This window comes from Callorhinus ursinus, unplaced genomic scaffold (assembly GCF_003265705.2).
Source record: "Callorhinus ursinus isolate GAN/ISIS: 27379988/994484 unplaced genomic scaffold, GSC_fseal_2.0 scaffold7, whole genome shotgun sequence".
In the NCBI taxonomy this organism is placed as follows: Eukaryota; Metazoa; Chordata; class Mammalia; order Carnivora; family Otariidae; genus Callorhinus; species Callorhinus ursinus.
Window position 1 is genome coordinate 58,837,864 of NW_027397069.1, and position 14,904 is coordinate 58,852,767.

Consider the following 14,904-nt stretch of genomic DNA (forward strand, 5'->3'; position numbering starts at 1 on the left):
ACTTTTTTTTTTTTTTAATTAAAAAAGCAAATGATTCTCCAGAAATCTCCCAGTAGACTTCCATTTACATTGCATTGGCCAGAATCACATCATGTGACTACCCCTAGATGCCAGTTAAGCTGAGAAAGCAAGCACTTCACTCTTCCAGTCTTCAAGGTGGTATACAAGATAAGAAAGTTGAATGGGTGTTTATTTAGCCAACCAAGTGTTAATATTTACCACAAATTCTAGTCAGAATCTCACTTTTTTCATTCAAACTGTTCTGTTTTCCGAAGTAGAATGTATATTCCAGAAAAGGAGTCTTCACCTTGCTCACCACCATATTCCTGGTATCTAACATGTAGTCATCTGCTGGATGACTAAAAATAGCTTTAGTGAGAACTGAAAATATCTCTGCTTTTTAAAAGTGGCCATTTCTAGATGATAGACGACTTAATGTATCACAACTATATCTTTAGTTCTCAATAGTGGGACTAAACAGAATCATACAACAGGGAAGGTCATCTGGTCTCACCATTTTCCCAGAGTAAGAATTTCAGCCCAAAGGTGGCACGGCTGCCCATATCTGGCTTACATAGCACAAAAAAGGTGTGGTGAGTGCTTACTGTGTGTCAGGGCCTAGGTGTAATGTTTTACATGCATGATTTCATTTCTATTCACAATGATCCCATGAGGAAAATACTATCATTTCCGTTTCACAAAAGAGAAAAATGAGGCAGTCTCAAAACAACACAGCAAGTAAGTGGCAGGGCCTGGATCGGAACCCCAGTCAACCAAACTCTAGATTTCAAGTTCTGACTCACTGAACTTTACCACTTTGAATATGAACACAGTCTGTTCCACTGCTACACAGCTCTTTGCTAGAATGTTCTTTCCGTAAGCTGGACAAACTGGCCACACTGTTATTTCTACTCGTTATCTTCATTCTGGAGGAAAGCTCAATAAGTCTGTTCATGCTACTATATGATCACCCTTTGAAGGTCTCAGAATTATTTCCAAACACCATGTTATTTTGGTCAACTGTTTTTGGATTAGAGTCTATTTGTAGGATTCTCTCTTAAAGGTAGCATCCAAAAAGAAACTACACCACAAATCTGTTTACCAGGGTCATAAGACTATTGTAGGGGTTAAAAACAGGCTGCCCCAAGATAGGCCACTTTGGCATAAATTACATACAAGCAGAATTAAATCGTAACAAATATCCTTTCATTGTTTACAATGGAAGAAATGAAAGTTTCAAAAAGTGCTATTTTTCATTGCTTAAATTCCACTCAGTTCTTACATACAAAGGTACTATCTACATGTCATTAAATGTCTAAAGGATTAACTTACCCTATAAACTCATGGATTCTATGGCTAAGTGTCTGATGGAAAAATTACTTGGCCTCTCCATAAATAATCAAGTTTTATTTATAAGATGGTCAGCAACCACAAGGCAAAATTGTTTAAAACAAACAAACAAAAATCTAGTAAGGAAAAAAGGAATAATTCTCTGTTAATACGGATGCATTTTCTATTGTACTAAACTCATAGTCAAGTTATAGTTTAAAATGAATTATTCACTTCTGGCTGTTGGTTTGGCTTTTATTGAAAAGTTGTTTTTCTTAAACACGGAAATGTCCAATTAAACAATAAAAATTTCCAATAACCCTTGGAAAATATGTCACCTATAAGCTAATTTCCTCAAGATATATAAGCTATAGAAAAAGAAGAAAAATTAAAAGTATGGTTAACTTCAATTTTTTAAAAAAATAGAAGTATAAGGAAGGCCCACAGCTGGGTTCAAGAAATGCTCATAAGCAAGACTCTACTGCCCTCTTTTGTATCAAGAATATAATGCAACCTAAGTGCCAAATAAGGCAACCCCCCAGGATGGAGTGAAAGGAAATGGTTTTCTGGGCTTCTTTGTCCAGATGGATGGTCAGCTACCAAGGCAGAGAACACTTGTCTAAGTGCCTTCACACATTTGTTGTTTCATGTTTTTGTTGAATAAATGAATCTTACTCTGACTTTTCTAAAAAGTTTTTTTATTTGATTATTGCTGAAATTTTAGAGTCAAGAGTAAAATAAAGTCATACATTCAAGTTTTTTGTTTTTTTGTTTTTAATGATTCGAACGGATTTGGTGAGTCAAAGGAGCAAAAATCTGACAGTTTCCAGTTGTCCTGTGGGCTCTCCAATCTATCCTGCTTTCAAATCCAGTGTTTAAAACCAACAAAGGTGAACAGAAGTTGGGACTTGAGTGCCTTTATTTAGCCTGACAGCCACACTGCTTGAAGCAGTCTTTTAATCTGTTAAGTGATCTAAGCACAAATTACATGGGTCTTCTCAGTTTACCATCAGATTGCGCACAGGTTTTCTCTGAGGACACAAACATTCCATTGCAGAGACCCGACGTCACGGTGGAGGTTAGGGAAGATAGCTCCAGCCTTCCTTTGGTTTTCCAATTTAGAAGCCACCCCACCCCCACCCCACCACACACACCCCCTAATAGACCTAGAAAGTAGGGGCATAAAGAGGTTCCATTTCCAATGCACAAATATATGGAGTTAGCTAGTATCACTATTATTTGTACCCACACCCCATCTCAGCCAGGCTGTTTTCTTTTGGACTTCTGGGCGACCTCTAACAAAATGTGCTTCAGCTTATACTTCACATGCGAATGAAGGAGGATATTCTCACAGCGCCAACCTGTGATTTCAGGATTGCTGAAATTCTTCAGTGGAGTAAGAAGTTATAAACTGTTTTTATAACAATAAAATCAAACATTAAATAGAGAGCCAGATAATATTGTCTTTTCTTTCCAAAAACTTAATTTGTATCTTTTAAATGACAATAAGACATTTTCTCAAATCATTTAATCAATTAATCCAAAGGAAAAAAAGTGAAATACTATGATTACAGGGATGCTAACAGACACTTCTAGCAAGACATATGGCAACAAAATTTTCAGCAAGTTTTATAAGAATCTGGTATAAAGTAAAGTTAAATATAACATTTTTAAAAGGACAAGATCAGTTTACCTAACCTGCATTCCTAAGAGACATTTGCACTTCTTGTCCTGGCTTAAAAACAAAACAAAACCCTCAAATCACTTTCTTTTTATACAAATAAATTTACTGTATTGGCTAAGCTGCATAAAGTTCATGAGGATAAGTTCTGAAAAAAGCAATAAATGCACAATTAAAGCAAACTTGATGGTTGATAGCAGGTAAATAGCACATTTAGAAGGATTTTTGTTAAGAATTTCTGCCTTTAAAGTACTCCAAACCATTTATTTCAGAAGGTACATCTGTATCTGTCATACACCTGATCCTAACAGCATTCCTGGAGAAGGAATTTTTACTAAAGAGAAAAAACTAAGAAAAACTCATTTAAGATCATACAGCTTGATGAGTGGCACAAACACACCTATCAAAGGCCTTGGAACACGAAGTTTCCTGTTGGTTGATTTACCTTCCTAACTGCATCAAGACATGATTCAAGCATTAAAATAGTTTGAATTCCCTGAGGTCTGCAAAACAGACTGCAGTCATAATGGGTGATGAGAAAAGTCAGCTCAGGACTTCTCACATGCTGCATGATTTGCAGGGCAGGACTAGCATAAAGGAGGAGATGGATACAAGAAAAGGGGAGGAATGATCTGAAAGATCATCATATGGCCAGGTTCAACCAAAACCCAGAATAAACTAGAACAAACTGAAAAGAAGGAGAAGCAAATATTAAAACCAAAGGGGTAGAGAGGCCTAGAAAGGTAAGAAATTATTCACCTTAATAGTGCAAAGTGTTCAGTACACATCCCCATATAAATAATTCTAAAACTTCTTTGAGGTGGACAGATGTTAGGAATGAACAGAGTACATATTTAACAAAAAGAAAAAAGAAAGGAAAGAGGCCCTGAAGAGAGGCCCCAATTTTTAATGTTACCTTTAATAAAAAAAAAAACAACATTGTAGTTAGTACTTGTAAAGATCCCTTTCAGTAAAGTGCTTAAATGCCTGTTGTTTTATTCCTACACTGAGAGGTTGAGATTAAGTATTTTACAGCTAAAGGACCCAAGCCAAGATGGGCTTTTAAAAGAAAGCCTACCAAAGCTCCCAGCAAGTTTGTAACTTTTTACCACTTGTCCACTTGGACCACCTTGTTTTCTTTCCCCTTTCAGTTTCTCAAGTTGGAGCTCAAATTGACTTTCCTGGCAAAATCTCCCGGATTCCCTCTGTCAGAAGTAATGTTCCAACTTCCAAAAGTCCTGCTACACTTAAGCCTTGCTGTCACCGTGTTGTATCAGTTTGCACACTTGTCTCCCCAGTGGACTACAAGCTCCTGAAAAGGCACACAAAGATAAACCTGCTTCTTCATCTCTGATTCTTTAGGAGCTAGCATCCTATGGGTACTCATTAATCAAGAGCCCATCTGACTTGATCTCTCAAAATGTACATTTTATATAAGGTGAACAAATTGGAGGTTTGCAGTTCTTCTCATAAAATTCAAGATATCCTGCAAAACTCATTTTTATTCCTTTCCCTCTTCCTCCCAGGGAAAATTAGTCTACCAGAGCAAATACCCAGGTTACAACCTCAGTCCCTCTTTCCAACTCCATTTTTTTAAATATTACATTTCCTTCATTAAAATATTCTAATGCACTTACAAGTAAAACTAAGTCACAAGAAGAGCAACAAAACATATGGTTCTTCAGGATATAAAAACAATTTTTTCTCATCACCAGGTCACGGAAAAATAAAGAAACACTTTTTTATGCTTGAACATTATTTGTAAGGGCTTAACAATGAATTTGAGAATCTGAACTTCCGCTTGAAAGATCTCCACGAAAGGAAACATTACGAACCGAATGAAGGAGAATAGCTATTCATAGGGACATATTTTTGTACTTGCTTTGCTCCAATTTCTGCTACATAGATTGCTCCAGTCTTCCCACTGACATCCAAGAGATGAGGTAAAACTTGATCTGCTAGTTGGATCGAGCCGATTACAGAACAGTTACTGATGCTTCCCACTGGGGGCGCTGCCACCAGTAAGAGCCTGCTAAGTTTCAGCTGGGCTACAACCACGTACTTCCCGTCCGGAGTAAATCTAAGGAGAAAGACATTTTATAGAATGTATGCAAAATTAATATAAATGTTGACTTTCTCAACGTTTTTATCTCCTGTGACACTAAACAATAGACATCTCCACTTGCTGAAGGATGCCAAAGAGAATTTAAAATTTGTCTAAGTCTGCTGATGAGGGAATAGATTTGTGATGGTAGACATAGCCAAAGATGAGTTTCAACAAACAAAAATAATATGCGAGTACCACACAAAATGAAACTAATGGAAAGTCGGTACTAGGCTGACACCATAGACTCAAGATTTCTATTTTCATTCTGTGTTTAGAAATTCATCACATGTATCCCGAGGGTGAAGGCTGTAGGAGGTCCAGCATATGTTATCTCTGAGACCTGGATCCCACAGTGCACGGGGAGTTTAACTGCTTTCGCTCTGCTTGGGATTTAAAATACCATTACGTGTTCTATGCATACTTGGTTCTGTCCCCTTTTCACCTGCTGAAAATTAATAATATTTTAAACTTTCAGCTAGCTCTTCAGAGAAACGAACATAAACCAAATAAAACAAGCATTTTTTTTTCTTTCAAGATTTTATTTAAATTGTAGTTAGTTAACACATAGTGTAGTATTAGTTTCTGGGGGAGAATTTAGTGATCCATCACTCGCACATAACACCCAATGCTCATCACAGCAAGTGCCCTCCTTAATGCCCATCACCCACTTAGCCCATCCCCCACCCACCTAATAAAACGAGCATTTTAAAAGAAAAAAATCACCTGATTGAAGAAGGTCCCTCTTCCGTGAAACAATTATTCCATGCTCCTAACCACTCCCCGGTGTCTTTATCAAATACTTGAATTCTTTTATTTCCTCGGTCAGCAACCCACACCTGAGAAACCAAAAAAGTGTTTCTAGGAAAAGATCCACATCATAACGAGAAAGAAAACAGAAGGGGAGAGGGGAGGTGTGAATGTTTTATTTCCATTAGTTTCACATACACCACCTCATTTAGTACTTAGAGGACCCCAAAGAAGAAGTTATTAAAAGCCCTATCTTCAGACACAAAATTAAAGTTCGAAGTGAGCTTACAGTGGGAGAGCCACTTATGGCCACCTGTCTTAACCCAAAGCCCATACATAATGATCTGTTCTACTAAACATTTGAGTAACTAAAAAAACTGGTCTTCTGTTGTGATGCAGAGGATTAGCACAGTACTGAGAAGCAAGAGAATTCATTCATTCCTCCAAGAGGCATTCTCTGTCCTGCTGAGTTCTGCCAACCTGTCAGTCCCTGGGTTAGGTTAGAAGACAAAGACAAAGAAATGCAGCCTAGTTCCTCAGGAGCTCAGGCTAGGGGGGAGCCACGTATTCATTCCTATTGCAGTATCACTAAACATCTACCTGCTAGTTACCAAAGAATGTCCAAAGTGCCAAACCACTGAAAGAGGATGCTTAGAAAACTTTAGTAGCATCTCAAGAATGACAGTAAGCTAACAACAGGTTTAATTTAATTTTGCTATAGGCTGGAATGAGTTATTAAGGAAATTATTGTTATAAAACAGGAAAACAGATTCACTCTAAATGACATTTCATGTACTGTATTTTTAATGTATGCAACCTACGGCATACATACAGTGAAATGATTTTATGATATGAGGCTAGGATTGTAGAGGGGTATGTAAGAATGGACTGGAAGTGTGGGCCAGCCCTGCTGACCTCTACCTCCTCCTTTCAGGATCACTGGATTTCTTGGGTTTGTGGATTCCAGCACTATTTCCTCAGGGTAACCCTGACAATGTTATCTGTCAATGCCTGTGAGTTTTAGTAGCCACTAAATTCATCTATAATAAGAAACAAACACAGACTCATTGTATCATTTTAGAAAGGTTGATGATCCCTAAGTAAGATAATTTCTCAAGATCCTTTCCTGATTCATGATTCTTTAGTAAGGATGAAGATTTTGGGATTACTGCCTTAGAGGAGTGACTAAGGAAGAAATATAGTTTAGACCCCAGGATTGAATATTTTAGATTGTTAGCATTATCTTTCCTACTGAACAAATCTTGATTATGAGAAATCTTGTTTAAGAAGCAATAGCAGGGGCGCCTGGGTGGCCCGTTTGGTTAAGCCCCCGACTTGAGATTTCAGCTCAGGTCATGATCCACAGGGTTGTTTTTTTTTTTTTTTGATCCACAGAGTTGTGAGACTGAACCCCGGATCAGGCTCTGCGTTCAGCAGGGAGTCTGCTTGAGATTCTCTCTCTCCCTCTCCCTCTCTCCCTACCCCAACCTGCATATGTGCACGTGCATGCACTTTCTCTCTCAGTCTCTCTCTCTCTCAAATAAATAAATCTTAAAAACAAAAAAACAAAAAACCAGCAGCAAGTTCAGCTCTGGAGCTAATTAACTATTCCTATAGGCTGAGGTGATGGCTAAATGAGTTAATCACGTAAAATGCTCTGAATGGCATTGACTGTTGTTAAAACACAAGTGTGCGGAAATGAACACCCTCAGTTTTCATCATTCTGTAATGCCAGAGTATCCCCATCAAATGTTCTCCAAGCTTTCTCAAAAGGGCACTTATCACTATGGAGAATTCACCTGGGTCTAGGTCTTGCCTGCTCAGAAACTTGATCTTATTCTTATTCAATGAAGGAAGTAGTTAACCGGGCTCAGGAGGATAATGTGTTTAAAGCCAGAATTCCAACTTTCTAGCTTCCCATTTACAAACAAAACTCACAGGTTCAGTTATCTTCCTATCCACAATGGAAAATACTTGAAGATTTTATGATCAAAACATTCTCACTTTGTCTACATAGCAAGCCAAATCACAATCCAAAGGTCGTTTACTGAACACAGAATCAGAAGTAGAAATGGATTAAATTTCTAACAGTATGAAGCCAAGATAGTTTCATGCATCCATCCTGCAAGACATTTAGTCACTTAACAGTTACTCATAAGATGACTACTGTGTGTCAGGCACTGAGATATAATAAAGCAAAAGAGATTCAGTATATGCCCTCATACAGCCTACATTCTGTTAAGGGAGACGACTGATCATATTATAGAGTGATAATTACTATAACGGCAAAGTACAGGCTACTACAGGAAAACAGAAGGAGAAACTAATATAAAACATTTTCGGTGGGGGTTTGGTCATAGGAAAGTAACCCCAAGAAAGTTGATATATATGCTTAAAGGTGGATAAAAGCAGAAGAGGTAGCAGTGGATAGGGTGGGGAAAAAGAAATGGGTTGAAAAGCGTCAGTTAAGGGTGCCTGGGTAGCCCGGTTGGTTGGGCAACTGCCTTCGGATCAGGCCGTGATCCTGGAGTCCCGGGATTGAACCCCGCATCAGGCTCCTGGCTCAGCAGGGAGCCTGCTTCTCCCTCTGAGCCTCTCCCCTCTTATGCTCTCTCTCTCTCTCTCTCTCAAATAAATAAATAAAATCTTAAAAAAAAGAAAAAGAAAAAGAAAGAAATGCTTCAGTTAAAATTTTCCATTCCCCAGAGTGGAGCTAGTGAGAACAAAGTTGCCTGAGTGGCTCTTATTTTCAAGCATCCAAGATTAATCTCTCTCATCTCCCTTTTGATCAACATATTCTAGAATTAATTTAATTCTAAAATTAAAAATATATTCAAACACTCCTAGTAGTTTTCTTAGTAGGAGGGCAACTCTTTCCTTTTTCAGGTAACTTAAGTTCTATTCCATTATTTGTTCCTTCCACCTTTAAGTGACACAGGTAATCTATCTTGTTCATTTCTAAATATTTGGGGAACTCTCTTCATTATAGGACATGAACATTTATAAGAATACGTGGGTATATCTAGCCCCAGAGGAATTGCCCAGACACACCCAGATACACATAACCACGAACATTCATACATATTCAGATATCCAGACACACATGTGCACCAAGATCCATACAGAGGTCCATACGCCTACACACACACACACACACACACACACACTCAGACACACAGTTCCATACACAATGACAGTGTATTTTTACCCGACCAGATGAATCAACGGTAACACTGTGAGGTATGTTGAACTTAGCAGGCCCCGTTCCACGTTCTCCATGCAGCCAAAGCATCATGAAATCTGACAATGGCAAACATAGTTGGTCAGAGCAACACATAAACTACCTTATATATCTGCGTGCTATATCTTATGGCTTAAGTTGCAAATAAACTATTCAATTATACCCCCAATTGATCAGGATTTCTTGGCTTTCTGTGTATATACCAGTTTGCCTAATTGTTATGCTTTACCCCCCCCAAAATTCCTTTTGTTTCAAGCAATTAATCAACTTCTTTACTGACTATCTCCACTTGAGTTTATCATCACTCAAAACCACTGTGTGATTCATGTCAGTGTCTCCCTTCCCAACTATTCTGTTATTTGGTATTACAATTCCTGTGAGCTTAAAAATTCACATTATGTTTTTATAGTCTGTCTCCCTTATTACCCCTGTTCTAGGCTGAATTTTACCTCTACCCCAAAAGATATAACCAAGTCACAGGTACTTCTCTACTTGTGAATGTGACTTTATTGGTCATAGACTTTTGCAGATGTATGAAGTTAGGGATCTTGTGATGAGATAGATCCTAAATTTAGGTGGACCCTAAATCCAATGACTAGTGTTCTTGTAAGAGAAGGGAGAGGGAGATTTGAGACACAGAGACACACAGAAGGCAGCCATCTGAAGACAGTGGCAGAGACTGGAGATATGCTGCCACAAGCCAAGAATGTCTAGAACCATGGGAAGCTGGAAGAGGCAAAGAGGGATTCTCCCCTAGTGCCATTAGAGGGAGCAGGGCTGGCCTTATAGATTTCAGACTTCTGGATTCCAAAACGATGAGAGAATAAATTTCTGTTTAAGCTATTCAGTCTGTGGCAATTTTTTATAGCAGCCACAAGAAACCAAGATACCTGTATCAATCTGTCTCCTGAGTTTGGTTGTTTCTTTCGCAGCATTTTTTTGACTCTTGCTTTATCTGCACCACCTCCCTTTAACTATCACCACCAAACTTAGTTACTGGGTAATAACTTAACCATATAACCTTCATGTAGGAGTTTATGCTCTGTCCAAATGACAGAGCTTACTGCAAATACATCCTGATACAGTATTGTGTCTTATAAAAACTCTGCTTCTATAACATCACTTTCCTACTAAAAAAACCTCAGACATTTTAAAAGCAAAATTATGGCTTCAAAATTCTTAGATAAGCCTTCAAGAACATCTCAAATCTTTTTTTCTAACTCTTCCAAAATTACATCCTAAGCTCCCTTCCTAGAAGACTTGCTAATTACCTGTAGACCTTGTGTGATAGAGCCTTGTGAATGTTCCTCCCATCCATCTTCTCCTCCCACCAAAACCAGTTTAGTTCAAGAACCACTTGCTTTATGAATGCTTGCCCTACTTATCCAGTCAACAGTAATTTCTCCTTCTCCAAATCTTATTTTACTTTAACAATCAATACCATAGAGTAGCATTTAGCAGTTTCATCTGAAATAGACCTGCACCTAGAATACTACTGAGGACATACAGCAATCAATACAATGAAACTTTAGCTGATCAATCAAACTGAAGGGTCTCTCAGCTCTGGGATGCCAGGTTCCTAACCTTCTCTTTCTTAATTGGATAGGACAAACACTTATTTCTTCAGCCCGCTATAAATTCCCAAACTGCCTCCAATTTAATTCAAAGGAATAAGCAAGCATATTATCAGAATCATTTATTATTGGCCATCCCCCACATCCCACTCGAGCCCCTTACACACAGCTTCATATATAATACAATATACAATAGTTGTAGGGGTGCCTGGGTGGCTCAGTCAAGTGAGTTAAGTCCAACTACATTTCAGCTCAGGTCATGATCTCAAGGGTCGTGAGATGGAGCCCTATGTCAGGCTTCTCGCTGGGTGTGGAGTCTGCTGAAGATTGTCTCTCTCCCTCTCCCCCTGGCCCCCACCCTCAGATCGTATTCTCTCTCTCTTAAAAAAAATACACACACACACACACACACACACACACTAGTTATAATATTAAACCAAGTATTGAAAAATTAAATACAACCAACTTATTAAAAAGGATTCTTATGATACCATGCAAGCCATGTACCTTGGGACAATTTGATCAATCTGTTATTCAATCCTCCATCTCCATCCACAATGTAAATATCTCCTGTGTCATCTACAAATAATTCTGCGGGATTATCAAATTGCAGGGGATTCAAACCAGTGCCTTTTTTGCCTGGGGTACCCAAGACTTGAACAAGATCACCAAAGGAATTGTATTTTTTAATAGTATGACCATAGGATCCTATAAAGAAAAACATGCACACGTTACAAATATAACCACTGTCCAAACATTCATGTTTTTCAAGTAAGCAGAGAGCAAGAATTTAATAGAATTTGACAGTAATAAAAAGTTAATAGGCTCAGATAATTAAATGCTATAGTTCACAAGCAACAGAGCTTCTTCATTAGTTACAACCAAATCTGTCATGAATTAAAGTTCAGGTACTCCAAAATAAGTAGATTTTAAATTCAAATAAATAAGACCAACAAAACTGGCTCCTTATACAGAAGGCTCATGATGTTAAATTATAGGCACATCATTTTCTTTTGTAATCATAAGTATGACAGTACAACTTTCAATAAACATTCCTTGCAAAAAGAAATCAAGAAGGAACTGGAAAGGAACTTATGTTTGAAAATCATTATTTCAGTCAGTCATGTGCAGATCTCAAATTTTAGTAGGTCAACAAAAAAGGTCACTATAATACATATTTTTTTAAAACTACACTTTCTCATAGTAGAAACAAGTGCAAAACTCAACCCATTAACTTTTTTCCTAAGAGAATAAATCTTTCTAAATCACTAGTACCTTATTTTCTCACTTATATCAAGACTTCTTTGAATTAAAATTATCTTACAAGCGAAAACATAAAGTACAGTATTAGTAATTAGGAAAAAAACATAATGTGGTTAACAGAAATCAACTTGAAGTAAGCATACCAAGACCAAACTAACTGGTAGGCATGCAAAAGATGAACTGGATACAATGAACTCACTGGCAATAAAGTGAATCAATTTGCATTACAATTCTATCTTAAAAAACGTTTTTATTGTTATACCTGATTTGAATGCTTGAGGTAATTTGTAGCAACAAGAGAACAAAATATTATTAAAGAAAGCAACCTTCAAAGTTTCTAAAGAACTGGCAAAAGACATAGAACACCAGTATATAACATCGTTTTGTTTTGTTTTTTAAGGCTCATTTACAGCCACGTTTTTATTAAAGGGAATGTATTTCTTCAAAAAATGGGAAGGAATATAAAAAGTGTCTTCAGATCCGTGCATGAAAAAAAAAACCCTTTAATGGAAAAAAGAGGTCATTTTGTGTTTTTTTTTATTTCTGGGAATCAATGAAGTATTTTATAAAGAACGATCACATGAATGGAATAAATTAAAGAGTAAAGGCCTTTAACAGGGAGTTCTGGGGGGAAAAAAAGAAGTCAAAATAGTCATATTTCATTATAGCATTACAAGGTACTCAGAAGTAGTCTCGATTTTTTGTTTAACCAAAATTTTATCATCCAAAATACATTTTGAAAGCAATGAAATTAGCTGAGGCTCAGAAATCTTTTGGGTTCTGAGAACAAACGGTAATGGCACTTCTAACAAAAACTGAGAGTTCATTAATTCCAAAATGGTATCTGAATTTGCCAGAAATGAAGAAACAGGATGTCCTTCAAGCCATGACTGTAACTGGGCCAAAGACTGTCTTTATGATCACATTCATTCCTGAGATCCTGCGATAATAATGCCAGGTTATCTCTGGTACTGTCTTAAGCCACAAGAACATGCAAACAGCTATCTCTGAAAACATCCAGAGCTATAAATCCAACTGTCCCTACTTTGATTTGCAACACATTCTACTAAAAGTATTTGGTGGAAAGAAGATTTCAGACATGCTGCAGTAGGTAGGATTTCAGAAACATTTAACACCAGCTGTCTCTGCAAATCTTGCATTTTGGGCAAGAAAGCAGTTCTGGTTTCTTAGCACAATTTCTTTTGAAAGTGAACTGGTAAAGGAAAATAAGACAAGGACTCCCTTCATTAACTTACAGAGATTGCTATTTTTTGGGCTTCATAGAAGAGGTTTAAAATTGCTGTGAAGAGCAACTGATGCATTAACAAATCATAGAAATGATCCCTGAAAGTATGGTCTCACAACTGATGCTTTAAAGAGGAAAAGTCCCTTGACAAGTTAAAGGAAAAACCATAATAATTATAGCCTCCTTGTTAAATATCTTGACTCTACAGAAGCACAATATAGAGGTTTTTAGAAACAAGTGATTTCAAAAATAATTAAAGAAATTACGATTTAGCAACTCTTGATTTTAAAGCATACAAGCAAGAACATGGGCAAAAATATGATTTCTAGCAAGAAAATTTAATAGATATTACTACACATACCACTTCCTACATCCGTGATCCAGACAGACTGCTCATGTAGTGTACTGGCTGCAAATATACCATGAGGTGTGTCAACTGTATAATTCCAGGATCGTAGGAAATATCCATCCTCTGTGAACACTAATACCTTTGGGATGTTATCCCCTCTCTGAAGGTATATAAAAATAACTGCTTAGATAGGATCAGTTTTTAGAAAGTAATCTTTATTTTGGTAGAGAGAAACAAAAATTAAAGGTTAATCGAGAAATTTAATGTTTAAAAAACGAGATTCAAAACCTAACAATATCAATATCTACTACGTTCAAAACCAAAGTATTTACTTAAAACCAACTCAAAAAAACTTCACAAACAGCATAATATAAACATATATGGTTACTTAGTACAGCAAAACAAGAAGAAATTGTTTCTTTCGTGTTCATAATTTTTTTTTTAATCCCAATTTTACTAACCTGGGCTATGTAAACCAATCCACTGAGGGAGTCAATTGCAACACAAAATGTTGCTCCAGTGAAGTATTCTGAGTGCTTAGGCCAACCCACATCCAGCCGGTAAGGAATTTCCTTGGTTCTCCAGGAAATTTGAAAAGCAAATTTCCTTAAAACCTTTAAAAAAATAATCAGAAGATTAAGATTCCGTTTACCCTCTACGTTAAGAAAACAAAGGGAAAAAAAGGGCTTATTTTTCAAGCATGCCCTGACAGCTGACACAGAGGTGTTGAGACTGCTGGACAGAAATGATTCGGAAGAAATGGGTTTACAAGTCTAAAGACCAAAGTGATCACAATACAAATCTGCAAATTATTTGAAGATGTAGTGGGATCTGGAGAAAGAAAGAAAACAGGAAAATGGCGATGTATCATATACAAACTTTTTAACACCAAGAGACAAAACAGGACGTCGGCAGTTCCGCTCCCCGTGCAGCTTTTGCAAAGACAAGCTAGTGCGGGCGCCAGGGCCCGCCACCTCCATCCCAAGACAGCCGGTCGCCTCTCAACAGTGCTATCCACACACCCAACAGACATTTCTCCCCTGCTCAACTCACCGGGGAGGCACAAAAACGCGAATGCAAAACCAGTAATGCAAGAAGGAAGCCAGCGCCGGCCAGGCAGACCCAGAATCTTCCCATGACGAAACGGTAGGGTCCGCAGGCGGCTGGGGGCCACCAGACAGCCTCAGCTCCACGCGGTTCGTCGCTGTACACGGCGTCGGCCCCACCTCGGAGCCGAAGTTCCTATCTCCAGTTCAGTCTCCCTGGACGTGCAGGGTTTGAGAACCGGACTCGCGTGAAAAAAAAAATCAGAACTCGGGTAGCGATTTCCCGGAACATTCCCGGGTCCACGCCCCCAGGTCACGTGG

At 37.9% G+C, this 14,904-nt stretch overlaps 1 protein-coding gene across 1 annotated transcript; it reads right to left on the reverse strand.

Annotated features, from left to right (window-relative positions):
• Positions 1–2,789: 2,789 nt before the first annotated feature.
• On the reverse strand, positions 2,790–14,887 carry NHLRC3 (NHL repeat containing 3). Its single transcript, XM_025874995.2, has 7 exons — positions 14,591–14,887; positions 13,999–14,151; positions 13,550–13,697; positions 11,187–11,387; positions 9,073–9,164; positions 5,841–5,953; positions 2,790–5,090 (listed from the first exon to the last, which is right to left on the reverse strand). The coding sequence occupies exons 1-7, from the start codon at positions 14,672–14,674 to the stop codon at positions 4,838–4,840; spliced, it is 1,044 nt and encodes a 347-aa protein (XP_025730780.1). The 5' UTR covers positions 14,675–14,887; the 3' UTR covers positions 2,790–4,837.
• Between the last annotated feature and the right edge of the window lie 17 nt (positions 14,888–14,904).

Bases quoted from the DNA above. Each gene is read 5' to 3' on its own strand.
- NHLRC3 (XM_025874995.2), bottom strand. From the start codon at position 14,674: ATGGGAAGATTCTGGGTCTGCCTGGCCGGCGCTGGCTTCCTTCTTGCA. The intron at 11,388-13,549 runs GTATGTGTAGTA...TTTTCTTTATAG, and splicing joins GATCACGGATGTAGGAAGTG to GATCCTATGGTCATACTATT. The intron at 5,954-9,072 runs GTAAAAATACAC...TTGGTTTCTCAG, and splicing joins CCGTTGATTCATCTGGTCGG to GTGTGGGTTGCTGACCGAGG.